Raw genomic sequence first — 26,782 nt, forward strand, 5'->3', positions numbered from 1 at the left:
CCAGGCTTCATTTTCTCGGCGTTGAAACCAACGGGTTACGGGTTACGCCTAGTTAGTTTACGCCTGGGTGTGAGCATAGATATCCACAGTATGTATGTGAGAGCAGGAGGCGAATGACAGTGAAGCTCCTGATGTTTCACAAAGCCTTTATTTACGTTCAGCCTTATTTTGAACACAAATTCACCTTTCTGTCCTTCACTCCTTTCTTGTCTCCATTCCAGCTGCTTATAAGTTTAGACACATCCTTTGCTAGACAGCAAAAGCGTGGAACCGTTTTCTTTTATCTTTACGTGAATTTTCGGACTTTTCGGTAGCATTTTCGTCATGTCAAGAAACCTCGTCTTAGAGAAACAGTTCCTGTGCCGCTGAATTGGCCACAAAATAAAAGCCCATAGTATTAAAAATACGCCTTCAAAATAAAAGCCTGGAGAGAACGGTTATTTTAACAGTAGCAAAACAAAGGCTTGCAAAAAGTGATGAATTGATCAGCAGACCTTTATAAGAGTAATTTACACGTGATTTGGTATAAATACATAATGTGCACATGTATAACACATCCCTGTGCTCAGCACAAGGTCATTTTTATTAAAGTTTTCATCTGTCAGAAATTATACATCAACTGAGCAGCCTTGGCGGAGCACTGCGCTCTCTGAGTGATATTCTTGTTATGTTGTGTCAACTGCTGCACTATAAAATGTGAATTGAAAACATAGTTTCTGCTATGTGCAAGTATTTATCTGTAATACAGTGAAAATGAGAGGAAATGTGAATATTTACTTTGTGCGCCCCTAAATTTTCTGCTTGCGCTCCTAAAATTTTAAGTTAGGGGCCACTGTGCTCCTCAGAAAAAAAGTTAGTCTGGAGCCCTGATATGGCATGTAAGTACTGATAAGAGCAGACTTGGAAAAAGTACCTAAACATATCTTTTCAAATGTCAACTACCATAGTGGAGCTATACTCACTGGTGGGTGAATGAGAGATAAAACAGTCTGTTGAACTGAATGACTATCCTAGTCATAAAAGCCAAATACATTATTCTATATGGTTGAATGGATTATAAAATCTGTTGTTTCCAGCTGGTGCCTGGCAAACGTATACAAACACTGATCAGCTAGAAATTTAAAACCACTGACAGGTAAAATGAATTACATGATTTTCGCATTACAATGGTTCCTGTCAAGGGGTGAGATACATTAGGCAGCAAGTGAACAGATGGTTCTTAAAGTTAATGTGTTGGAAACTGGAAAAATGGGCAGCATTAGGATCTGAGCGACTTTGATGAGGTCCACATTGTGATGAGCAGACTATGACGGAGCATTTCCATAAAGGCAGTTCTGGTGGGATTTCTCGATATGCAGTTATTCGTACTGAAGCAGTGACAGGGTCATGAGTGCCCATAGTTCACTGATGCATGTGGGAAGTGACGGCTGGCCTGTGTGGTTCAATCCCACAGAGGAGCTACTGTTGCACAAATTGCTGAAACCCTCGATGCTGGATGTGATAGGTGTCAGAACACACAGTGTTGTCTGCATAGTCACAAACTGGCCATGTTTATCACTGCCCACCACCAAAAGCACCTACATTGTGCATGTGAGCTTCAGAACTGGACCATGGAGCAATGGAAGGAGGGGCTTGGTCTGATGAATCGTTTTTGTGGAGAACAGATGGCAGTAAGATGCACAGTTTGGGAAGAAGGCAAGCTGGCGGTGGCAGTGTGTTTGGGATCTTTCGTAGCCAAACCTATCGCCACAGCGCTGTGGTTTGGGCAGTGTTCTCATGGGAAATCTTGAGTCTTGTCATTCATTTGGATTAAGTTGTGACACTTTGCACCTCTACTGCTGCAGATCACAAATGCCCTTCGTCTCAGCTGTATTCCCTGATGGCAGTGGCCCCTTTCAGTGGATGAAACCCCCTGTGAAATACTGTTTACGTTTGGTTTTGGGAACATGACAGAGTTCAAGGTTTTGACTTGGACGAACTGAGTATCTGTGGGATGTGCTGGAAAAATATTCCCGATCCATGGAGGCCCCACCTGACAACACGAAAGGATCTGCTGCTGACATCTTGGTGCCTGATACCTTTGATTCTTCAGAGCGCCTTCTTGTGGAGTCCATACCTCAAAGGGTTTGAGCCGTTTTGGCTGCACAAGGGGACTTATATATATACGTTTGAGCAATTCCTCAAAGGAAATAGCTTGAAGAATGGGGAAGGTTAAGTGTTAATGTGGCAATAGTTTAAAGCATGTGTGCTGACAGCTGTGATGAATTGCTTCCAATGTATCTGTCTCTCTGTCCTTACCACGCACACATTTTCTGCATCATCCCACATGATAATACCTACCCATGCTTCCCAGTCCCTTTTGCCTCCATGAATGGTACTATACTGAGTAATACATTCTTTATTAATGCTGCCTTTTATTTGTATGGTTGCCATTTTTTTAGATTTATTTTGGAGAAACAGTACATGCCAGTTATATTTACAATATGATTCAATGCATGTATTTGCCAACATTTCACCACAGAGCGATCCACAGTAAAGCAACATCTGGAGGCGTCTTCATCCTTCAAAATCGACACTAAACATTATTTTACATGCTACACATTCAAAGGTCACACATTTCAACATACCAATAACTAATGAAAGTCTATTTATCTCTTTCTCCCATTCTGTGATTTTGTGGAATATCCATTTTTAATTAAATGTCCATGTATTTTGTTCAAGCTGAAGTTGTGGTACTTCAAGTTACCACTGGAGAGCACTCTTGAGTCAGCATTTTAAAAAAAAAAGTCCAGCAGCTCATGAAGTTGATGGCCAACAAGTTAATTGGCTGGTCTCTTTCTGTCCTGCAGAGTTTCAGTATATCCAGTTAGCTCAAAAGCATTTTAGGGCCATATGCCGCCCTGTGTGACGGTTGGTTGCCGTGTGCTAACTGTGCTAACGACTTCAGTTTTAGCTCCGTTCCTGTTGAGTGTCATCATTTGTTTGGTCTTGGGAGGCCGGCTGTGCCTGTACGGTTGATTCTAACTGATGAGGTGTTGAGTTGCTGAGATCCCCATTTCCTTTCCTTTTTGTTTGTTAAATTATGGCTTGAGTGAGTTCTAACACAGAGAGACACAAAAGAAGAAGATTTAAAATGAGTTTCTCTATTCATTCACACTTGCACAAAATGCACAAAGGAAACAAACATTCATTTATGCAGCTTGGCCGTTGCGGTGAATGTGGTTTAGCTTCTTCTGGTGCTGTGGAGGTAACAGCTGTAAGAGTTTTGTTGCACTCAGTACTTAATGCTTCTTTTGGAAATATCAATTCACATTAATGTACCATTTACAGTTAAAAACAAAACAAAAAACCCCAGTGGTAAATTCACAAGTAAGTAAAAGTTTTAAACCACATATATAAAATAATCACCCAGTAGCTGCAGTATTAGTTACTAATGTTTCCCTAATTCCAAATACTATCTGCAGGGAGTGATATTTTTCTCTCTAATTGCTGTGAAAATTCCTTTTTAAAGACACAGTTCAGCAACATTAGTTCATTTTTAACCAAGATTATATTAAATACAACAAATATTTTATATACTTCACTAAACTGAGTTATTGTCGACATTGCAAACTGTGGGAATTGTTGCTTGATGATGAACTTGTATTTGGTTAAATAATTGCCAGAAACCCTATAATTGCATACATATGCATGCAGTACATAGAGAAACATCCTTGCAGAGCTCTTTTGTTTTGTATTGGATGGCTTTTTGAGTGCACAGAAAGATTTCTTGTGTACCAAATGCTGCAGTAGTGTGGTATTGTAGAGTTACAATTTACAGCAAATCACAAAGAAAAAAAAATGCTTTTCCTGTTTTGTTGCTTTAACTAATTCATGCTTTGCAAATGTACACATAAAATGATCAAAGCTATTAGTCTGGGTTGCTCACAAAATGCAAACAAAGAAATGAAAGCAGGATGTGAAACTGGATAATGTATCTGCTCTGTGCTTGAAAGCGAATTTCTTGGCCTAATGAGTATATTGCCATATGGCCTGATACACTGTGGATGACACAGCTAGGATCTGTGTGTCACAGTTCATTTGTTTTGGGCCAGACATGGTCTGTGGGAGCTATAGGGATGTCAGTATGTACTTACATGGTGTATTGTAGGTGTTTCTACTGTGGCTTCCAAATAGTGGGGCTGTACATCTTTGTCTGTCTTTTACTCTTTCTCCTCGGGGTGACGGACTCTGGTTCTGGGTTGAATAGTGAGCACAGCGTCCACCTCACCAGAACAGACTCAGCACAACCTGGGCTCAGTGAAAATGATGAAGAAAGACACATTCCTGAGCAGATTTTGTGTTGGGTGTCACATACAGAAATCTGAATCAATATCAAGACCTGTTTTTGGTCGTAGAGGTTTGTTTTTACCAGCATGGCATTTATCTTATTGTGAGTCAACGTTAGTGCTGTAGCAGTGTTACTTCAATTTGGATTTTAAGTATATCTTTTTAAAGCAGCTGGTTTTATTTGATGAGGTCTGAGTCATGACTCTTTGAGTTCCTTGCTGACGTGAACTCCTCTGCAACATTTTCCATTCGTCCTCATGAAGCATAATGCAAATATACAGTGAATATTAACTTACCTCTCATTGTCACTGACATCTGTGGCAGCAGTGCCGTTTGCAAATTGGATAGTTGCTGTTTCCGTCCTGCTGTTCATTTCTTGAAGCATGACGTTTTGATCTGCTACACCCGCCCTGCAGGTGGCAGGGGTGTGACCGCACAGCAGTGTCACCTCTGTAAGCTGCTCTCTGGCTGGGATGTGAAGAAGGAAAGGAAAATTAAAATAAAAAACAGAGATGCTGGAAATGGGAGAATGCAGTAACATACATTCACAACATGTGCAAATCTTAGTTCAGAGATAAATGTCCACTCTTAAAAGAAATAAAGAGCTTGAATTAAGCAGTTTGACCTGCACACTTAATGCAGTCTTACCTGCTGCTGCAGTGGGAGATGGCTGTCGACTTCTCCTCCCGCTGTAAATAGGACATCGACATCTCAGTAGACGTGAATATGCTGACCTGAAGTCCCTGTTGAGGGATCCATAGAGGATAGGGTTGAATGCTGAGTTAGCATAGCCCAGCCACAACACATAGGGATATTCTGGTACTGTGCTCGGGTCTGGATGCTCCTTTAAGCCCAGTATTGTGAACAGGATGAAATACGGTAACCAACACACCACAAAAGCCCCTATGACTGCTGCCAGTGTCACTGTAGCTTTGTGCTCCCGCAGTGCCACCACTGAAACAGTGGAAACCGTAGTGGTAGTGGCAGAGGAATTGTTCCTGCAGTTATAGCTGGCGACGCAAGTGGGTCTGGCACTGATAATGCGCTTGGCCTGTGCCCGTGCAATGCGGAGTATTTGGAGGTAGGTCCAGCACATAGCCACCAGAGGCAGGTAGAAGGTGAGAAGAGCGTCAGTGAGTACATAAGGTTTGTTCAGCTCAAAACGACATCTCCTCTCTGAAGCCCAAGGCCCGAAGTTCTGTACAGTTCCGTTAACGGTGTTCCATCCCATTTGGATGGGCAGGAAGGACACCGCCACAGACACTGTCCAGACAGTCGCCATGGCCACAGCAACCCTCCATGGCAACACCAGTGAAGTGTATCTCAGGGGCATGGTCACAGCCAGGTAGCGGTCCACACTGATGGCCAGTAGGGTGAGGATTGAAGCGGTGCACAGCATGACATCCATGGAGATGTAGAAGTTGCAGAAGACCGGGCCCAGGGGCCACTCGTCGTTGAGCTGGAGGAGGGCAGAGAAAGGGAGAACCAAGAGACCGAGCAGCAGGTCTGTCACAGCCAGCGACACAATGAAGCAGTTAGTCAGGCAGCGGAGGCGTCGAGAGGCACAGACAGCCAGGCACACCAGCACATTACCTCCAACAGTCAGAAGGATGAGGAGGGACAGGACGACACCCAGCATCACTGTTGACAACATTATTGCTGGTGCTTCACTGGATACAACCAGATGACATCATGGCAGGAGCCTTATGTGAACCATTGTTAGATTTTTCTTTTCAGTTTTTAAAGTGGTGAAATGCGCTCATTTTATGAAAAGAGAACATTCACATGAAAAGCCTTAAGCTCACATTTAATGTCATTTAATATGTTCACCCGGAGTGTTGAGAGGCCCCCATTTATTAAGGTGCACACAGTCCAATCTCACTGTCTCCATGGTGAAATGTGATTTTAGATTTTGCCTACATGTGATTCCTTTCTTCCAGCATTGCCAATTTTTCCACTTTCTTAGCTGCTGACTGACTGTATTCTGACGTTGAAAACCTTTAAGCTTTCAACTCTCCTGTGACTTGATCACAGCAATCTTATCGCTCATACTTCACAATATTTATCCAAAATGCAAGATATTGGTTGACCAGCATATGTTTTGTCTCAAATGCAGCTACTGAGAATTGCAACCCAGCACTGTGCTTGATTGCTGTTGGGCACGGAGCGGGTTTCTGAGTGGCTTTCTGGTATGCAGGTTTATTCACAGTGGTTCATGGCCTCTTGTTGGCTTCACTGCCATTTTCTATGGTTGTAGTGACACCTAGTGGGCAAAGATAAAAAATACAGTTAGTAATCCAGTTAGCATATTTCCTTCAGTTTCAGATACATACAGCTGTTCTCATACAATAAAAAGCAGCCACTTTTCTCTGGTATGGTTGTAGTTGTGCTTTGTTCTATACAACCTATTAATAGCTAATTTATTACAATGTCTATGGTATATTATATTAACTTTCATGCTTTAAAACCATAATCTACAACAACACTGCTAGTAAAACATTTTAATAAACTCCTATGGATACATTTTTATTATTGTTTTTCACGAGGTGTGAGCAAAACATATAATCAGAGCATTAGTTTTGTGTTTAATTAGTTGCCTGTATACGGGTCAGTGCGTCTTTATGACACATCGGTGGATTAACACACAGCATTAAATTCTGCAATGCACTTATGCAGTTGGTCTAAAACATTATTGGATAAGTAGAATCGCCAACTACCACGAGCTGGAAGACAAAAATAGATGAGGAAAAACAAAACTAAAGTCAGCAAGTACTAAGTTGGCAGCAAGTTTGCAACACCTGACAAAAACAATAAATGATTATGGACAGGCAGAATGACTTCCAGATTAGTGGAATATCTTAATAAATAATGTGCCTTTGGAGAATGTAAACTAGAGAGACGTAAGCTTTTACTTGAGGTTATTCTCTGATCAGTTTCCATTTACCTGTCATTCTGCAAAATGTTTTGTAAACAGCTTCAGCTGTGACTGCATGGGACAAAAATAAGATAATGACAGTAAAAGCTGAATGTAATGATATCACAGGTACAACTTTTTCAGGTTCTTGCACTGACTCTTTAATGTCTATGATACTGCAGTTTCAAAGTAAACATTGCAAATAGAGCAAACATTAGTCAGCAAATGCTTGCAGTAATATTAGACCATGTAAGGCTACAGGAACTAACACTTGAGTGTGTATTGAACTGAGCAGGCGTGCATTTGATTGCTCCCAAAATCAACTTTTTATTTCTAAGAAAAAATGTGTGCTGTTTCCGCTTTCAAAACTTGCATAATGTCACTTTCAGATAAATTATAGAAAAAATTCTCATATAATATAAAACATTTACATTAACAGGTAATTCTACAATTCTACTATTTCATTTAGCAGACGCTTTTCTCCAAAGCGACGTACAACACAAGCAAGAATTCAGACATAAGGAAAAACCTGTAGTAAGTGCAAAAAGTGCTTCAAGTGTGATTGGTCAAAGGTCAAAGGTGTTGCCATCAAGTTGCAGAAGAATTGCCAACCCCCCCCCCCCTTTTTTTTTTCAACTTTGTCAGTGCTAAAAAAAAGTGCTGGGTTTTGGACCACCTGACCTATTCTACCCCCAAGGTGGAGTCGGATTAAGTGCCTAGGTGTTCTCTGAACAATTGCGTCTTCAGTTGTCTCTTAAAAGTAGAAAGGGACTCAGCAGAACATGTACTGTTGCATTGTCTGATACTAAGCAAAGAATCTTAGGTTATCCACGCATGATGCTAAATATTTACTTGTATAACAGTTAAGTATATGGATCATCACATTTTTAATTCATGTCACTCTGTATAGGTGTTTCCAACTTTCGTGGCTGCTGTTTAAGTAAAGTTGGCATTTTCGACAGCCAACTAATGGGAATTCCAATCTACCTATAATAAAACCATAAACTAAGACAGATGAGTGTTTGTTGTGCACACACTATTTATTATCTGTGCAAACAGCCCACATGGCTAAAGGTCTCTCAGCATTCTGCTGCAGCTGAGATGTTACTGAGACTGGTTTTGATTTAATATTTTAAAATCTGATTAAAGCCTTGATGCAGAAATATTTAAAAGCCTTAGAGTAGAGAATACTTTTTTTTTTCTCTCAAATTGTCCGATGGAAAACTTGAATCAGACACTGGAAAGTTTGGAGAGCTGCTGCACATAGTTGCTTTAGAAGGTATTCAAACTCCTTTAGATTTGATTTTAAATGGAATGAATTAGTATATTCCATCAGTTTACACTCAATAACTCATGTTGACAAAGTGAAAGCATATTTTTAGCTGGCATGCCATTTACGCAAGAGTTGTTCCCATCTGAAGATCTGGCAGAAAAGTCTTTCTGGTAGGTTTTCCCATATCTGCAGTGGATTTCTACAGCTCTGTTGGGTTATTGGTCACCTTACTGTCCAAGGCCCTTTTTTCTTTTTACTCAGTTTAAGTGGACAATCAACTTTAAGAGGAGTCCTGGTGGTTCCAGACTTGGTCCATTTCACAGTAATTGAAGCCACTGTGCTCCTAGCAACACACAGAGCTTTAGAAATTGATTTATGCTATCTTCCTTTTCCATGTCTCACCACAGCTTTATCCTGGAGGTCTACAAAAAGTTGCCTGGACTTTATGGCTTGGTTGTTGTCCTGATATGCAGTGTGGATTTCCTGAAATAAGCCCAATGAGTTCAGTTTGCCTCGGGTGAACTTCAGTCAAATTCTCAACCCTTCTTAGGAAAAAATAAAACAAACAGGATTAACATAAATACAATTTTGAGTGCTTCTGCGAAGGCTCTGTAAACTTTTGTAAATAAGAGATGTGAGGATGTGAGAGTTAAATATATTTGCAAAAAATTCTGAAGGCATGCACTTTGTCATTATGACTTATTAAGGTAGTCATCGGTTATTAGTTTGACACGGAAAAATATGTTTTGTGGGTGAAAAAGTGGAGGAGTGTAAATACTTTCTGAGGTGAGTGTACAATACAGCAGAGCCAATGAAAAGATGAATTGAGTGTTATGAATACTCTTACTATTTACTATGATTGACATTTTTTTTATCGTGTGACAAAAATAGACTGCATTTAATTTTCTGTGTGGACACATTTACAGAGTGGTATTTGTCCTCTGTGAACTCTTTAATGGTGTGTGTGCATGCATTTTTTATGTGTGTCCGGGGGAATGAGGGGAACTATTAGATAAGAGTGTGTGTGTGTGTGTGTGTGCAGTGTGTAGAGTAAAAGTGTTTCCGTCAGTGGGTGGTGGGTAATGTTTGCTTGTCTATTTTCTAAAACTGTAATGGATAATGGGACATCTGCCAGACTTGGTCCAGAGCTACCCTCTTATCACCTGAAAGGGAAAGCGTGTCACTGAGAGATGGACATATCAAGACATAAAGGAGGCGATATAGAGTTTATAATTAAAAGAAGAAAGAATAGGTTTAATTAAGTCTAACTCTACAGAAACTAGAACACCATCTCTAATCTCTTCCCTCCTCCAATCTTCACATTTCTGTCACCGGCTCACTGCTTTGAACTTCATCCAGAGCAAACACTGATAACGCAGCCACCAACGTATGAAGTGCTGCTCTCAAATGCACATGACATCTGAGGTTTTCTATCTGACAGGACCACAGACCGACTCACAGACACCAAACATTTCAGCTGTTTCCATCATCGTAATCTCTCTCTCACACTGTCAGACCTTCTCCTTCACACATTTGTTTACAGAAACAGCTGGAATTGGGTTTGGCCTGTATTCAACACAGGCCTGAGAGGAATGTCCTCATGTAGACATATATTAAGGTCACTAGTACTTTCCTACCAGGGACAACCTTATCTGAACCCTGGACATAATGCATATGAGGCTATGTGTGTTCATGTATGTGCGTCCACACAGGCACACTTATTTTCTGCCCTCAGCTGAATGGATTGATTCCTTTTCCCATGTTGCTGCACTTGTGTGTGAGAGCATAATCATATTCGCTTCCTGTGTTTATCTTTGCATAAACATTTGTGTTTTATTAAAACCATAATCATACACAATCTTGATCACTCACTTATCAGAGTGTGCAGTAAGTAAACGAGACTTAGAACAAGCTACATGCATGAGTATTTTAGCAGTGCCATGCCATTGTTAATCTGGATGACAGTGATAGTGGAAAAAGTCACAGTTCAACTCATTCACCTTTATTTTGAGGAATTTGACACCTATAGTAAAAAGAAAGTACAATAAAAGGAATCACTTCTGTGGGCACGCTGCTACTTTATTACTGACCATCTGTTTGCTGTCACAGACTTCTCATTTGTTGCCTTTAATGGAAAACAATCGGAGTGTTACTACATCTGTATATATACGCGCACACACGCACGCTCACGCACTGTTGCACATGTAGGCCAGCATGGACACACAGGAACAACCCAAAATCTTTGTCTTTGTAATGCATTTTGAGGACTGTAATGGATTGTAATGAGTGCTGAGTGCTCTGTTTTTCACAGGATGTGAAGGTTGCGCTACTTTTAGGATTTTTTTTTGCAGGAAAATGCTGTTTCATGTTCTCCAGCAGCAAAAAAGTATTTGCTTGGGCTTATGGGATTGAAGACAGTGCCTGAAAGGTTCACTCCAGGACTAGTCTTTCTCTGTCTCTGTGTAACTGAAGTGACATCAAACCTTTGGAGGACATCACAGAGATGGAAGATAATTAGTGATTAATTTCTTGTCTCATATCTTTTGGCATAAGGACCATGCAAATGAGCTGGAGAGGCTTCATTCTGCCTCATCTAGACCTTCTGTTCCTGAAGTGTTCTACTGACAAGAGCCCAATTTGGGTATTACGATGAAAGACAGGCAGAGAAGTCCTTGTAACAGTGGCTCTGTACCAGACATGGACTGAGCTTGGAGATGAGTAATGGAGTTATTTAGCTCTCAGCTGGGACTGGCTGCCTAAATTGTGAGATTCTCCAAATACCAAGTTTTCAGCCTTTGACCTTTTTTAATTATTATTTTTGTATTGTTAACCTGCCAGATGTTTTAAATGATCTTTTATCAATCCAAGAAGGGGAAATTTGAAATTTGTTGTAGTAAATGGATGAAGACGTGTCTGATCTTCTTCATTCCAATTCCAGTAAATAATCAAACCCATCACATCACATCTGTTGTCACAAATACACAAGTAGTGAATTTGAATATCAGAATATATTTAGGAAAATAGATTCATTTTACCCTCATAATCCCCTGCAGTAACCTCATAGCCTGCTGAAGTGTCTGTTTGGTTGCTGTTGACTAGAAATGGATTCAGGAGGTAATTCAGTCATCAGCTGTTCTGTATAGATTTTAGGAGTTGCAGCGTTGTGTCCTGAGATGAACCCAATCTCTTGTCTTGTGTTTGCAGTGCTGCTGAGTTGTGTCAACAGCACGTGGCTCTGTGGCTCTGTGGCTCTGTGTCCTTCTCAGTAACACCATTTGTGTTAATGGCTGGACAACAGCTAAGTGGTGTAAATATTTGAGAACCAAAAATTTCTGTCTGCTGAACTCTGCTGTAGTTCTGTAATCTTTTGAACTTTTAAGCCATGCTGGAGGTTTTTATGTATTAGAGATTTACTTTACACTAAAGAAAAGCGAGGACTTTTGACTGGTACCTGGTCGATAAATTGTTTCTTAGTGCTGACTCGAATGCTGAAGGCCCTACTACTGTTAAAAGCAACTTTGGTGCCTGCATTCTTTGTCCATCGGAGTACCATAATGCAATCAGCCATGTTGAATACTTCATTTATCCTAATGAAACTCAATTAAGCACCAAATACTAGGCTGACTCCCTTCCTCTGACTTTGCAAAGCGATCAATAGCTTTTCTGCATTTCTGTGCATGTGTCGATGCCTGAGTGCGTGCTTGTGCGTGCGTCAGCATCTGTCTTCCTTTTCGCCTTTTGCTTTAATCTCTGAAACAGCGACCCCGAGAGAGCAAAGAAAGCAAAGGGGAGAGAGTCTGGGATACGGGGTTGCTTGGTAACAGTTGTGTGTTCTGCCCAGCGAAGGGAAGCTGTGAAATAATGACAAAGTGTGAAAATGAAACACATTGTGTGACAGACAGGACCACAGACACACAGGAGGATCAGACGCATAAAATATGTATAGACACTAACAGCATGCCTTGCTGGGCCACACGCACATAAACGGGCACCGTGCGCACACAGGTTCAGGTCACATGGGGCAATCGATTATCCTCAGTGTGGCAGTATTGACCTATAAAATGCTTTAGCACACTTGTCGGTGAAACGCACACAAACGCTGCCCAAATTAGCAGTTTTCCTGTCATATTTCACTTTTACACTTCCCAGCAGCTCTCTAGACGGGGAACCTTCTGGTGAACTGCTCAACACCACGTACTGCTCCCTGCCTGCGCCGTGACACTAACCCACATCCTCTTTCTGCTTCACTTTTCACATGTGCTGCTCAGCTAGGTCAAACCACCAATTTGAGCCGTGGAAGAAATCCTGTGCAGAATTTTTACTGAGTGTGAGCCCCTTCACTAAGAATCGCCACATACTAGCGATTAACTTATCACCACAAAGAGTTTGCATGCCTTTTTCTAAGTGCATGATATCAGAGCACGTTTTCAGGCAGGAGAATGAGCAGGGATGTATTTTTTTTTCCATTATGAAACAAACAGAAGTATAACAAGGTGGTTATGAATAGAAGTGGAAGCCGCAATGGTGGAAAAGGTATGGCATGACAAGACAATACATCGATATAAAAACCAAGGAAAACAGCAGCCCAATAAAACATCCCTGAACATCTTGTGTGTTGTCAGACACAGACAATATGAAAGATAAAATGAAATCAAAAACATGATTGTTTGTAAGTCACTACTATAAATAAAGACAATCTAAAATGAAGTGCTCTCATTTTCAGTTCTGGCTTGATTTGCCTTTCCAGTACTCCAGTGGAGTGGGAGGTGTTATCATTATATTCAGACTTGAAGTAATTCAATGAAGTCTTTATTAACAATATGGCTATTCTTATTGTAATTAGCCATTCATATTTGCTAATTTGCCTCAGTGGAAGGAAATTAGTAAAAAGAAAAAAGTTAGACTTGGATGTCTGCACTTTTTAGGCCCGGTATGTTCTTTGTTTTTCTACCTCTGTCTCTTTTGTCTCGTGTCTCTATGTACCGTTGATGTGTTACTATGCAAAGTCACGCTGTATTTCTTTTAGACTATTAAAGTATGAAAGTATAGAAATGTAGAAGTTTAAACTAGGACACAAATATAGCAACAGGTAAAAGCTAAAGTGCTTCTGTGGTTTCTTTACACACACACACACACACACACACTCACACTCACACTCACACTCACACGCACACACACAAACAGAATAATCTCTCTTCCTCATATTTAGAACTGATTAAATGACCCCTTTTGTATATTTGACATTGTGCACAATTCAAATGCTCACATTAGGCTCAGAAGTGCCTCCGTTGAACCCCTGTGACAGCCCCACAGTATGAAATCTAATGCTCCTCCACAAATTAGTAGGGAGTTCTGATGCTGCAAGTTTATACATGACCGAGGTCACGCACCACAACCACACACATTGTGCTTTTCTGTTTCAACTTTCCTTGCTCATCTTTGCAATAAAATGCCAAAAGCCGTTCCAAATCCTATATCAACAAGTGAGAATAGAATCTTCATTAAGTGTGCTGTTAGTTTTAAAAAGCATTTATCAGATATTTGACAAATATTGAATGGCTATTCTTTTTCTGTAGCATTCTTGCTTGACTGCAGAAATGTAAATTTGTGCAGATGTAGAGCAAATATTAAGCCAAGCTTAATTTTTCATGTCAAACCCCAGACATAACTGGATGAACTGCACTTTCACTCTCAGCTCATTCAAATTTCCTGACGTTATTAACTGGCAAGTATTTAGCAAGCATAAAGTAGGAATTCATCAACTCACCTCAGTGCTGCCTTTGCTCCTCTCTGATAGCTGCTGCTGCTTCGCTGCTCTGTTCCCAGAGAGAACCTCCGACTTCCTCAGCAAGTGTGTCATGAGTGTGTGTGTGTGAGAAAGACGAGAGAGCGAGCAACAGTTCCTCACACAGCTCTCTCTCTCTCTCTCTCTCTCTCTCTCTCTCTCTCTCTCTCTCTCTCTCTCTCTCTCTCTCTCTCTCTCTCCCCCTTTCACTGTCTTTGTGTCTCCTATTGTTCTCCTTTCTTACTCCATTCTTCAGGGTAATTTGCTTTAGAAATTATTTTAATAACTCCTCCCTTCTCTTGTCAAGCCTTACTTGACAAAGCAGGTTTTTCTCAATAACTTGTTTCCCGCTAGAGACTGAGCTGTAGTCCCTAAATAATCTAAACTACCTGCTGCTTTCAGTCCTAATGGAGCTGCTGGCAAATGAGTCCAGTTTGTAGTAAGAAAGGGGGGCATGGTATTAACTCATACATTATTTTTTTGCCATTTCATGTCTCATGCTGACATGAATGCTTCTGCTTTTTCAACTTTATACAGTTTAATAATTTAGAGAATCTTCAGAGATTTACGCTTGGATGGATTCTGGGTAAATCTCTGAGAACTGGCAAGAGTTGGGCTTGTGTGACCTAACAGGTCAAGGAGATTTATAATTCTATCTCTCTATTTTTGGTGCTGCATTTTGCTTGGTCTTTGTATCTATTTTTTTAATGTGTTCTGGACACTGGTATGGTCTCCCTTTGCTGTCCACCATCCATTTGTCTTCTGAGCTTCAGGCTCACGTCCATAAGTCATCATCACTCCACTTTTCATTCCCTTTGTCTGTTTTTGCCACCCTTCTTCTTATCTCTGTCTTTGGCTCTGTCTCAGTTTCCAGGGCCTTGTTCATATCTTATTTGGAGCCGAGTTCAATTTTTCTTTGACTATTTTCTTCCCCTTTTTTGTAAAAGACTGTCCCTCTGTCTGCTGCTTCTCTTTATTCCTTCGTCTTTATATGGGTTCAACTGAGGCTCTGTCTGCCTGTTACACTTTTCACTTTTCTTTCTTCACACATTTAAGCTCCACCTTTATTTGTCCTTGTGAGCCCCTGTAACAAGGTTCCAGTTTTGTTCCACTTCACAAAGTCTGTGATAACGTATCTTTCTTTATCATTTTTCTCTTTTTTGTTGTGCTTCTCTTTCTTTTTCATCTGTCCACCTTCGTCTCATTCTTACCTTTTATCAAATCCTGTCACTCGGTTCTAAGTGCCAACTTCTAATGTTTCTAGGTTCACCTTTCTCTGCATTAAATCCTTTCAGTGTTGAAGAATATTTCGAGAGTAGCTTTAGATATTTCTAAGATGGTTGAGAATATCTGAGTTCTAACTCTGAGTCAATGGTATCTTCTGTGTTTTGGTTTTGTATATGATCAGAATTGTGGCCATAGTTGGATGCTTCTTTGCTTTGTTGCCTTTGGGCCCCAACGTTCAATACAAAGCAATGTAGGAAAAGTGACTTTGTATTTAAACTGGCAGTGTGCAAAATGCAGTTGGCAATGGTTGCTCAAATTCCATTAACATTGCAGTATAAATCTGTCTTATGGGAAGTAAACCACAGCTCCCAGTCTGGGTCAACACGGAGTTTTACACTTGATGTATGCGATAAGATAAGATGAGGTAATGCCAGGAGACTGAAACTAAAAATGAAAAACGATTCAGAACTGCACCACCCTCTTTTGGATTTGCATGTAATTACATCCCCCTTTACCATCACATGCAGCAAAGGCAAATTCAGCCAAGAACACACAATATGACATATACAGTCTTATAATATACAGTAATTTTTTTCTTGAATTAAAAAATTAATTTTTACAGAAATCTAAAAAATATGTCCACCCAAGTTCATCTAAGTTTATGTGGACTAAAACATATACAGTTTGAAATAAATGCCATAAAACAAAAGCAACACCACTGCATTTTAAACAAAACCTATTATTTTAAACAAATTGTAAGAAATAGCTTAATGAATAGCTATGAGTGGTGGATGGCAGATTTCAGTTTCTTATATTTAATAATTGTAATAGTGTTTTGTTGTTGGTTTCAGCAGTAATAATATTTTCCAATCGATTATTTTTTGTTGTTATCCTCATGGCTCTTAATCACCGGTTTCAATGAATAATGCTGTAGTTATTACTACTTTTGTGAGCATGCCAGAATGTCCTTCTGATTATTTTATCATCTTATAAATAGTAGAACAGTTTAAAGCTACATGCTGCAGGAGTACTTTGTTGTAAAAATCCATTACCAAACATTTCATGACCAATACCTGTCAGAAATTGCTTTTTTTTGGAAGATCTTTTGTAGATTTTGTAGTTATGCCATCATTTGTCATTTCACCTCGTAATACGTGAGATCAGACTTGTAGTTCCACTCTCAAGAGTCACAAGTAGGTACATACTAAAAGGCATTACACACAGTGGATATCAGCATTGAACTGACAAATAAAACAGTAATGTCTTCCCTATGGTGGTGATAATGGAGGATAGCTAATATGAATGTGTGGCGGAGGAATAATAAGACTCAAACATCACCCACGCTAATAACGAAAATGTGATGAAGAATCGGCTTTTGAAGTGTCTGTCGAGTTTTTGACAGCGTCACTGGTTAAGAGCCGCCCTGTCAAGAAGCCTTTATATTCAAAAACCCACACCAGATGTCTAAGTAATAATATTAGTTAATCAAAAATGCTATGAACATGAAAGAACACATACCATATTTTTGTTATTTTACTGTCCTCTGCTTTCTTCTAGTCAGTCATATATTCATTGACAGGGACTTGAACTAAAGTCAGACGGTAGTAAAACACTAAAAGCTAGTCTAAATAATTCACTGAATAGATTTAGAAGTTTCGTTACTGTTGGACTGTCATGCTGATGCTGAAATTTTAAAGAATAGAGGATGATTAGAAATGGAGTGTTTGGATGCTGAATCTTACTCTCTGGGCTGTAATATAACAAATGGAAATTTAGTGTTTACTGTTCTAAGAGTGTAGTTCGTAATAAAGTCAAGAATATTCAGAAAGGTTTCATCTATCATGGATGATTGATGCCAACTTCTGTGCTGAGGATGTCCTCAGAATCGAAGGCTGATGGTTACTATGGCAGCATCAGGAGAATTTAGGAAAAATACATGTTTTGTAAAGGAGTAATTTGACTGAATTTGAGGTTTATAAAGAAATCACCACCTACATCATTTTATGTGCGTCATTGAACTCATACTTGGTTTTACTAGCTGAGTTCAGAAACTGTACGAAGCTGCTGGTATGTTCCTGCTTCCTGAAAAGACAAAATCTCACTACACATAAATATCGGGTTGTCCCAAAACAATGACAGTTTGCTGCCTACGGGATCACAGCTGCAGTCCTTTGTGTGTCTTTCAACTAGAGTTGCAATGGTTAGTCAGAAAATGAATGTGCGATTATTTTCATAATCATCACCCTTCACCAAAATCAGAAATAATTTGTTGTTGAACCTCCTCTAATGTGAAAATGTGCTGCTTTTCATTTTTCTTGTCATTGTTGCATATTGAATTAACTACTGATGTAGTCTGAACCGTGGGCTGAATAAAGGCGCTCTATGATATGACCTGGTGATGGAGCATTTTTACTAGTTTTCTGATGTTATACAGCCAAAACTAAAGAAATAATAATATAGAAAATATAAATAATGCACACACCTGTAGTGTGACTTGACATCTCAACAGCAACAGCAAGACAGATTCTCAGCATTGCCATCTCTACAAAGTCCCCAGTTTCCAAGACGAATATCTTTTCATAGAAAACAACTGAAGTAATAATGTTGATTTTAACACAGATTTTGACCTACTGTAGTCCTGGCAAGACAATTAACATTTGACGTTATTACGTTGTCTGTCCGTCCAAAATTGATAATCAGATGACAAACACAGTGTTTAAGAGTTTCAGGATTAGGCTCCACTCCACAGAGATACTTGAATCCCAGTATATTCCCTTGAATTCTGATTTTCATGGCGATTTTTCCTGTTTCATCTTTCTCCCTGTGAAGACAGAAGAGCCAGGGCGAGCTTCAGTCATATAGAAATGAACACAGCAGCAGTTTCCTTCAATACTAACTTTAGAACACTTCTGATTTCGCACTCTTGAGGGTGACGCACCAAAGGGAAAAGGTGACGGTATACTGAGCGTAAGATGTCCGAGTGAGCTGTCACAATATCGATTCAGATCATACATGGTTCACCGACCAGATTGCTACTTTGTGCAAGCCACAATACTTCCGGTGTCTGTTTGGATTTGAGAAGAGATGACACATGTAACTTGGATTCTGTGTCATTTTATTGCAACTTAATTTAAAAAGTTTACATATGCAGGCCCAAATTGGAGAAAAAATGCCGTGTAAAAGTTTTCTTAGCGCTCCTGTAACTGACATCAGATGTTAGTGAGGTTTTATATTCGGCCTTAATATAGACACACTAAGTGCAATTGAACAAAAAAGAAAAAAAACTGAGGCTTTGTATGCTGCAAAGGCCTGCGGGCACTGTAGGCCTCCACCTTGTTAAACTCATTCACTTCCTCTTAACCGCCTGAAGGCAGGAAGAGAGAAGAGACAGAAGAGGAAGAGCAGCAAAGGGGGCAGGGCTTACTGCTTTCATTTAAAGTAAAAAGAAAAATGCAGAAGTTAGAAGTTTAGGGAGAGAGAATTAATCGGAGGAAAATCAGAAAGACAAGACTCAGAGTAGCAAGAGGGGTGAAGAGCCACCTGCAATCATGGCTCCTTGGACAAGGACCACCACAGAGCGGTACGGTGTCGGTAAGTCAGCCTGAGCTCATTTGTGTCTTTGTGTGTGTGACCATGAACAAATATGTTGCTCTCTGTTTCCATACGATGGTAAACTAGACATGCAACGGACAACAATGAGAAAAATAGATGCTCATCACTTCCTGCTTGACAGGATGTGAGCAGGTGCTGTGGGAGCTTCAGGATGCACACAGTTTTAACTCAGTTTAAATATTAAAATCATATTCACCATTTCATTTCACAGGATCTGCAGTGGAACAGGAGGGATACTATCGCATTAGCAAAATTTACAGTCTGATGGAGAAACAAGCAGGAGTTAGCCTGCCCGCGTGACTCCTTGTGCAGCTTGTAAATACAGAAGCTGGGAGACAAATTATTCCCGAAAATGACAGCTATAAGCGTGCAACATTGATTTTGGCCAGGAAACAAATCCTAGACTGTGCAAGTGCAACCTCAGAGTACAGTCTGCAGTTTATCTGGTGTGTGGGTTTAATATGGCGGCACTGATCAGTGTGTGCTGCCATTAGATATGCAGAGCAGTCACAAACTTGGCAAGACAGCAGATTTCTGACTTCCAATGCAGACTGTTCACTGGCCTGATGCAGCCTTTGTATTTATTTATCAGTTGGCTACAGTGGGTTGTACTGTGGAAAATGAGCGGAGACAGTTTAGAGTGTTTTTCGTCCCAGTAGTTCTACCAGCTTAAGGTTGTCAGTGAAAGTGCCTGTGAATTTAAAATTGTTATTTGAAAGGCTTTACTAATGTAATTACCCGGGGAAGTGCTATTTATCAGTTGTATTTACAATAACCGCCTTCCTCGTCTGTAGAAGACTATAATACACACAGGAAGTAGGTGAAGAAGGAAGTTTGTGCGAGTCTGAAGCCGTGCAGCTGAATTCTGTAAAGAACTGATTAAAATAATAAAAAGTAGACTACTGTTAACAAACTACACATATACACTTGCTGTTTGAACATCATTTTGCTGGTAGTGGACCACTTTTTACACAGTCGCAACAATGACTGTAATTATCTGCCATTTCTTAGCTGTAATTACTTGTTTAGAGTCCATGTTACCTTTGAGCACACGTCGACTAAAGAAGCCAGTAAGTCCTTACGGGCAGGCAGACTGACTGATGTTACAATGATCTGCCCGCTGTGTTGCTCTGTCACATAACTGCTGTTGTACCTTTTCCTGCGGCATGTGTTGCTACCACTGCTGCTTTGAAATGAAACCACAAAATAACCAGAAAATTGAAAGACAAGTAAAACTAGAAAAGCACTCGGAGAGCGCAGACCTCCGCCAGGCCAGCTGTTTGTCTGTCTGTCTGTTTGTCTGTTAACAGCATAACTCAAAAAGTAATGGACGGATTTTCACCAAATCTGGCGGCCATCTCTCTCAACTGTACAGAGTCCTTCAAAAAAATCCTGGATCCAGACGGTGATCCGGATCACCTCCAAAATCTAATCGATTGTTACTTTTGCTCTTCCGGACATTCTGTAAAAATTTGGTGAAAATCTGTCCATTACTTTTTGAGTTATGCTGTTAACAGACAAACAGACAAACAAACTCCGATGATTACATAACCTTCTGGCGGAGGTAATAAATATCTAAATAAAATGTCTCAGACTTTGCTGACATCATTACATAGCTCATTTTGTCTCACCATTAACAGCCCAAAGGCCCAAAGAAATACTGCTCAGTGGAACATAAAAAATCTAAGAAACCAATCCTCAGAACTGACAAGCTGGAAGGAGACAATGACATTGAAATTTTTGCCTACATAAGACTAATGTCATCTATTGAAATACATCTTAAGTCTAGATCTGGATGGAGGAAAAGAAAAAGCTAACAATGAAAATGTTAACCTACATGTTTGTTGGGTTCATTGTGGCTCATCAGTCTGACAGGTGATTCAGGGCTCCCTTCTGCATAAGCTGAGCTACTTTTATCTATTTATCCCCCAAGATATTTGCCAGATTTCTACCATTGAAAGACAGACTTCTTGGGTTTCTCCTTGGCGCCTTGTTCCTTCAGTCATTAGCCTAATCATGCATGTGGCAATTGGATACAATCAACAGCTGTGGTCATAGCAACCAACAAACTACTGCGTTTCACCGGTCAAGCTCACTGACACAGTGATCTAATAACTGACTCCTTCATTAGCCCATAACTGTTTTTTTGTTTTATTTTTTATTTTATTTTAGTGAAGTGGAATTTTGTTGGCCAAGGAGAGAAGCAGCTTTCCCTGGAGGTAGGAGACACGGTCCACATCCAGGAGGTCTGCGATGGTAAGAACATCTAATTAGTAGATTAAATTAAACAGTACTTTTCAACAATGATTCCGTAGTACCAAGAGAATATATTATCTTCTTGTCCCTCACTGATTATCTTCTGCTATACAAATTGCCATCTGTTGCTTGATGCTCCCGAATATTCACATTGTCCTGTTTTTTTCATGTTCACCAGTAAACATTTTCAAAATTTTGCATCAAAACAGTCATGTCGTTCTTATATTACAAACAAGCAATATAAAAAAATGCAGTTTTTGCTGCAAAAAACAAACACTTATTAGTACATACAGATTGTGCATTTTGAGAAACAGTTCTTTTCACAGTTAAAGATATTAAAAAATCTGTAACTTTTGTTTCTTTCTATGGAGATTTCACTGGATTAAATATCCCGTAGACATGATGAACAAATTTACTATACATAATGTACAAATATTACATAATTGTTACTACTAATTAAATAATATATGCAATTGTACTTTCCTCGCTACATTATGGTCTAACAGTAACAGTGAGTAACAGTCGATTTGTGTTTCAGGGTGGTACAGAGGCTACTTGGCTCGAAACAAGTCCCAACGGGTAAAAGATCGCACACAAATACCCTGTTTTTACACTGTTCATTATATTGACATTAAGAGCGATCTAATAACAGAAGAACGATGGTTAACTGGATTTATTCAACAGGGAGCCCTTTTGTACTAGGTTTGTGCATTGTAATGTTGAGCTATGACTGAATTTCTTCCTTTTCTCATCTCCCCCACATTAATTCCTCCTCAGGGAGTGTTCCCTGTCAGTTTTGTTCACCTTAAGGAGGTCATCATTGAAAAACGAGGGTGAGTGGAAAAAATAAACTCTTCAGCCGGTTTTCAAGTTTCTGAATTTGTTCAGTTTTCAAGTATGTGTCTGTGCGATTGTAGAGATGAGGAGGTGGTGATGTCTACAGAGATGCCCTTGGTGAAGGAGGTGACCACCACACTGAGAGAGTGGGGAAGCATATGGAAGCAGCTATTTGTGGTATGAACCAGATAATCAAAAAAACAATATGTGTGTTGTTGAATGTGAGCGGGACTGAATGTAATGCAGCACGTCTACCTCTGTCCAGGCCAATAAAGAGGTGCGTGTGAAGCAGGTCCAGAGGCTGATGTGGGAGCTGATGGAGTGGCGTTCCCAGCTCCTGTCTGGCACCCTGCCGAGTGACGAATTCAAGGAGCTCAAGCAGAAAGTTACCTCCAAGATTGATTATGGCAACAAGTATGTCTGCAGTGAAATCCTTTAATTTCATGTTCACACTTAAATACATATTGATACATTCCCATTGTTAAAGCTCATCCATCAGCCAGCGAAGTACGACTATTAATCACTGAGACTGATCTCCTTTGCACAACGCTCTGCTCCTTTTCTAATTACCTTGTCTTCCCATCTCGTCTTTTATACGCTGATGTTTCACCTTCACTGCCCATGTTTCCTCTCCACTCTTCTTGCCACCTTGTTCGCCTTCCATCAATCTTTGCAATACTCAACCCCAGGATCCTGGAGCTGGACCAGGTTGTTCGAGACGAGGACGGAAACATCTTGGACCCAGAGCGAGCCAGTGTCATCAGTCTCTTTCGGGCCCACGAGGAGGCCACAGCCAAGATCAATGAACGCATTAAAGAGGAGCAGGTACAGGACAGAATGGAGGAGGGAGAGGACCGTACAGAAAGTGTTTTAATTCAGAGTGTGATGGCAGATGTTGAAATCTTAACTGATTTACTCTGCCGCTTTGGCATGGCTTTGCTTTGAAATTTGTCAACTTTTACACAGTGTAGTATCGGTATGTATAAAAGCTCAGAAAGACATGGGTGGAATCACAATTTTGTCTTTCATTTGCATTTTTTTGTTTTTGATAAGAAAGTTGTGAAATGAAACTTTGCAGGAAATGGATAACTTGCCAGTCATGTCTGCCAGCAAGGGCTAATTAAGAATTCACATCCTTACAAATTGGCTTAACATCACTTTAACTCCGTGCAGCTCGTTTTGCATTTCAACATCGATTCATCACTACCAAGAGAATCTATCTATTAAGTTCTTCTCTCTCACTGATCTTCTTCTCCCTTACAAACCCGCCATCTGGATGCTGCAGCTGGTACATTTCAGAATAAGTAGCCATTAATTATGCGATATTGTACCAGTCAAACACATTTGTCAGGACCTTGCCAAAATGAATGCTTTTAGTCGGCGTTTTGTCTTGTTGAATCATCACCTCTAGTTATCCTCCTGAAACTAATGTCCTCTCCTGCAGTCCAACGTCCAGACAGACCACAGTGGGATCTCAGCGCGGATCCAGTCCTCCCCCACCCACAGCCTCTACGTCTTTGTCAGGAACTTCGTGTGTCGCATCGGAGAGGACTCGGAGCTCTTCATGTCCCTCTATGATCCCATCAAGCAGTGCATCATCAGGTGACACTGGTCTTCTAACTGAGCTTTACTTTTTGATGGTGGTCCAGCGTGTGCAGATGTTTTTGGATGTGAATTCCTGTCAGGTAGATTTGAGGATTTGAAATCGCAGACTTCTCTGAAGGATGAAATGTCTGTTTGGACTGTGAATTATTTATGTATTGCTCCTGTTGAAGCCTGGCAGATTTCGTTTATCCCCGTTTCCATCCATTTGGAATCAATTTTGTGGTGCAGTGATGAGTTGAAGAAACAGAGAAAAATCATAAAGATTAAACTAAGTTGTATGGAAAAAAACAGTATAGATTATATTAACGTGACTCCTATGAGTTTATTTTTTCTTGTGTCAAGAATTGGTGTTGAATCTTTTTACCTTCCCCCGATTCCTCAGCAGTCTGAAACATTTATGCTCACACATCGGCTCCTACCTTTCCCTCCATTTTCGTAGATCTATATACCTTTCCTTTTCCTCTCCTCTGTTGTGGAGCTCCACTAAATTAGAGCTATGAAAAGCCAAAAATAAACACACATGAAATACAAATTATTGGGCCGCAATTGCTGACTGGCAGCACTACGTGGTGCCTGACAGTGCTGATTTTCAGCTCTGTTGCTCACTGTCATATTGGATGTATCTATTTCTCAGCTAATGCAACTGAAAGTATGAAGATGGCCTTGAATCGATCATGTTTTTTCCAAAATCTATCCACCCATTTTAGATTTTCTTTTACGTTCTTGCAATATGTCCTCATGTATAATTCTTTTCTGGTTGTATTATGTTTGTCTGACTGGTTAAATACTTGGCTCCACACCTTTTCAGTGTGTTTATATCCCTGAAAACAACTGGCAGATGATAGTTGTTGTTTTTTTTTCAGGGGTATTATAGCTAGGAATTATTTTTTCTCAGCTTTGATTTCCCCTTAAGTACCCATGGCATTTACTGTACATGTGTGTCTATCTTGCTGTCTGCATTTATTTCCATTCATCCTTCTGTCAGTGTCTTGTGCATGCCAGTATGTCGGGGAAATGCTAGTGGGAAAAGCAGGTATTATGCAGATGCACAACGGTTCCATGTGCCTGTCAGAAGATGACTGAAACACTTGAACTGTAGTTTCCCTGACATCGCTTAATGTCAAATCATTAAATTGCACCCACTGTGCTCATGTACAACAGCCAGGCTGCTGTGTGCAGAATTTCATCTTGGCAGCCAGAGCGTCCCTGCAGAATTCAGTTGTGACGGATGAGATTCTCTCTATTGTTGCTGCCATTTCTGATATTATGCTTGTTTGTATGTTAAATATTACTATTATCAAGGTGTGGCTTGGTTTTTAACTCTTTGCCATCCTTTGTGCAGTGAGAACTACCTGATACGCTGGGGGAAAGAAGGTTTTCCCAAAGAGATCGACTTGCTCAACAACCTCAAGGTTGTCTTTACAGTAAGTGACCACAGGAGGGCACTGTCATACTGTCTCTGAGCTCCGCTTGTGCTGGGCTCCATTGGAATACATGAGTTTATTTCTTTTCTCTTTTTTTTTTCATTTTCTCCTCCAATTTTTCTGATGCCCATTCTCTGTATGTGTTTTCCTTACTTTGTCTTTGTCTTTGTCCTCAAGGACTTGGGGAACAAGGACCTGAGCAGAGAGAAGATTTATCTGATCTGTCAGATAGTGAGAGTGGGCAGGATGGACCTGAAGATGGACAAGAAGTACACTCAGGGCCTGAGGCGGCCATTTGGGGTAGCAGGTACTTCAAGAAGACACAATACCAGTGTTTTTGGTCTGAAGTGCTCCTAAATTGCTAATCTAATTGCCCACGCGATGTATGTATCGGCTATTAAACCTACAAACTGCTCATCAAGAAGATTTTTACTCATTGACAACATCCACCAGTACTGCACGGATTAAAGGTTTTGATTCACTCTAAACTATGGAACAACACCTGTTTTGTTAGCTTTTGTGCACACATGTATGTGGGTGATGCTATACACAGTTTAACAAATGGTTTCACACTTTCCCACTGATCAACAGATGGCAGTAACCTGTCAGGAAACGCACTAATGCACCAACGAATGTAGAGAAAAAAGCTGCAGACTTTTGAATTACACAGTGCTGGCGTGAAACTTTTACAACAAAAAATGTGCACTGTAAATACTTTATAAGGAAGGAAAAGCTTTCAACATGTTCAAGCTCAAGGATTTATATAGTGTGTCTTCATGAGTTGAACTGAAAAGACAAACTTTTTTGTTTGTTTACAAGGAAACTTCACAGCTCGCCTTTATTCTGTCTCTGAAAGCTGTAATGTATTTCCCGACACAAAAGGCTGTTGTCTCATTTCACCAGTTTTGCCAACTATAATGACTTTTAGTACACTTTCAGTCATTTTTGTTCCCTAAAGGTCAGAGTAATTCTGTTTGAGTCGTCAGCTGCAGGTATTATTGCCCATATTTACACCAGGGAGCTGTGAGGTACAACCACAATCCTTTGCAGGAGCAAAGCTAAAAAATTAATTGTCACCAGCAGCTGCTTTTTTTTTCTTTACCTTTTAGGTTATTGCTGCTCCCACTGGCTCAGAAAAGTGCCCTATATCCTCATATAACCTCCCACAACAGCTATCAGGGAGTGCATTTAGGGCTGTGTTTTTGGTGTGTTCTCTGTTGTGCTGATGTGAATCCACATTGCAAATTACTGTGTAATATAGTCTTTGATTTTGTCCTCACAGACACATTTGTTTTCTCTTTTTGGCAGTGATGGACATTAGTGATATCATCAAAGGGAAGATTGAATGTGACGAGGAGAAGCAGTTCTTCATCCCCTTCTTCCCGTATGTCCTATTTTCCTCGTGTGTTCCGCCTCCTCTGCCTCTCTCCCACCTGTTCTTCTCTATCAGACCCGTGACTTTTCCTCCGTATAATTTAAGTTACTAATATTGCAATTCTCTGTGTGTAATGGTTTCATAA

General features: G+C 40.2%; 2 protein-coding genes across 3 annotated transcripts in view; one reads left to right on the forward strand and one right to left on the reverse strand.

Moving 5' to 3' along the window:
* Positions 1–477: 477 nt before the first annotated feature.
* Positions 478–14,415, reverse strand: hrh2a (histamine receptor H2a). Of its 2 annotated transcripts, XM_022203961.2 has the most exons (5): positions 14,284–14,415; positions 4,978–6,592; positions 4,626–4,797; positions 4,137–4,290; positions 478–3,098 (listed from the first exon to the last, which is right to left on the reverse strand). In XM_022203961.2, the coding sequence occupies exons 2-4, from the start codon at positions 5,981–5,983 to the stop codon at positions 4,281–4,283; spliced, it is 1,188 nt and encodes a 395-aa protein (XP_022059653.1). In that variant the 5' UTR covers positions 5,984–6,592; positions 14,284–14,415; the 3' UTR covers positions 478–3,098; positions 4,137–4,280. The 2 variants fall into 2 exon arrangements, with proteins under 2 accessions (XP_022059653.1, XP_051810793.1); XM_051954833.1 differs by lacking the exon at positions 4,137–4,290.
* A 4,450-nt stretch (positions 14,416–18,865) lies between these two features.
* LOC110957763 (dedicator of cytokinesis protein 2) overlaps positions 18,866–26,782 on the forward strand; it is a 98,321-nt gene continuing 90,404 nt past the window's right edge. Inside the window, exons 1-11 of the mRNA XM_022203956.2 lie at positions 18,866–19,119; positions 21,313–21,396; positions 21,935–21,975; positions 22,174–22,229; positions 22,314–22,410; positions 22,499–22,647; positions 22,923–23,058; positions 23,678–23,835; positions 25,181–25,262; positions 25,440–25,569; positions 26,571–26,646. Of these exons, the coding sequence (XP_022059648.2) occupies positions 19,077–19,119; positions 21,313–21,396; positions 21,935–21,975; positions 22,174–22,229; positions 22,314–22,410; positions 22,499–22,647; positions 22,923–23,058; positions 23,678–23,835; positions 25,181–25,262; positions 25,440–25,569; positions 26,571–26,646 (1,052 nt within the window). The 5' untranslated portion in view covers positions 18,866–19,076. The remainder of the gene's footprint in view (positions 19,120–21,312; positions 21,397–21,934; positions 21,976–22,173; positions 22,230–22,313; positions 22,411–22,498; positions 22,648–22,922; positions 23,059–23,677; positions 23,836–25,180; positions 25,263–25,439; positions 25,570–26,570; positions 26,647–26,782) is intronic.

Source organism: Acanthochromis polyacanthus, chromosome 10 (assembly GCF_021347895.1).
Source record: "Acanthochromis polyacanthus isolate Apoly-LR-REF ecotype Palm Island chromosome 10, KAUST_Apoly_ChrSc, whole genome shotgun sequence".
NCBI classification, from domain to species: Eukaryota; Metazoa; Chordata; class Actinopteri; family Pomacentridae; genus Acanthochromis; species Acanthochromis polyacanthus.

Excerpts from the sequence above, each read along its gene's own strand:
- hrh2a (XM_051954833.1), bottom strand. The coding sequence starts at position 5,983 with ATGTTGTCAACAGTGATGCTGGGTGTCGTCCTGTCCCTCCTCATCCTT. Across the intron at positions 4,798-4,977 it reads ATCTCCCACTGCAGCAGCAG|CCAGAGAGCAGCTTACAGAG; the intron begins GTAAGACTGCAT and ends TTCACATCCCAG. Across the intron at positions 3,099-4,625 it reads GATGTCAGTGACAATGAGAG|AACTCACTCAAGCCATAATT; the intron begins GTAAGTTAATAT and ends TCTCTGTGTTAG.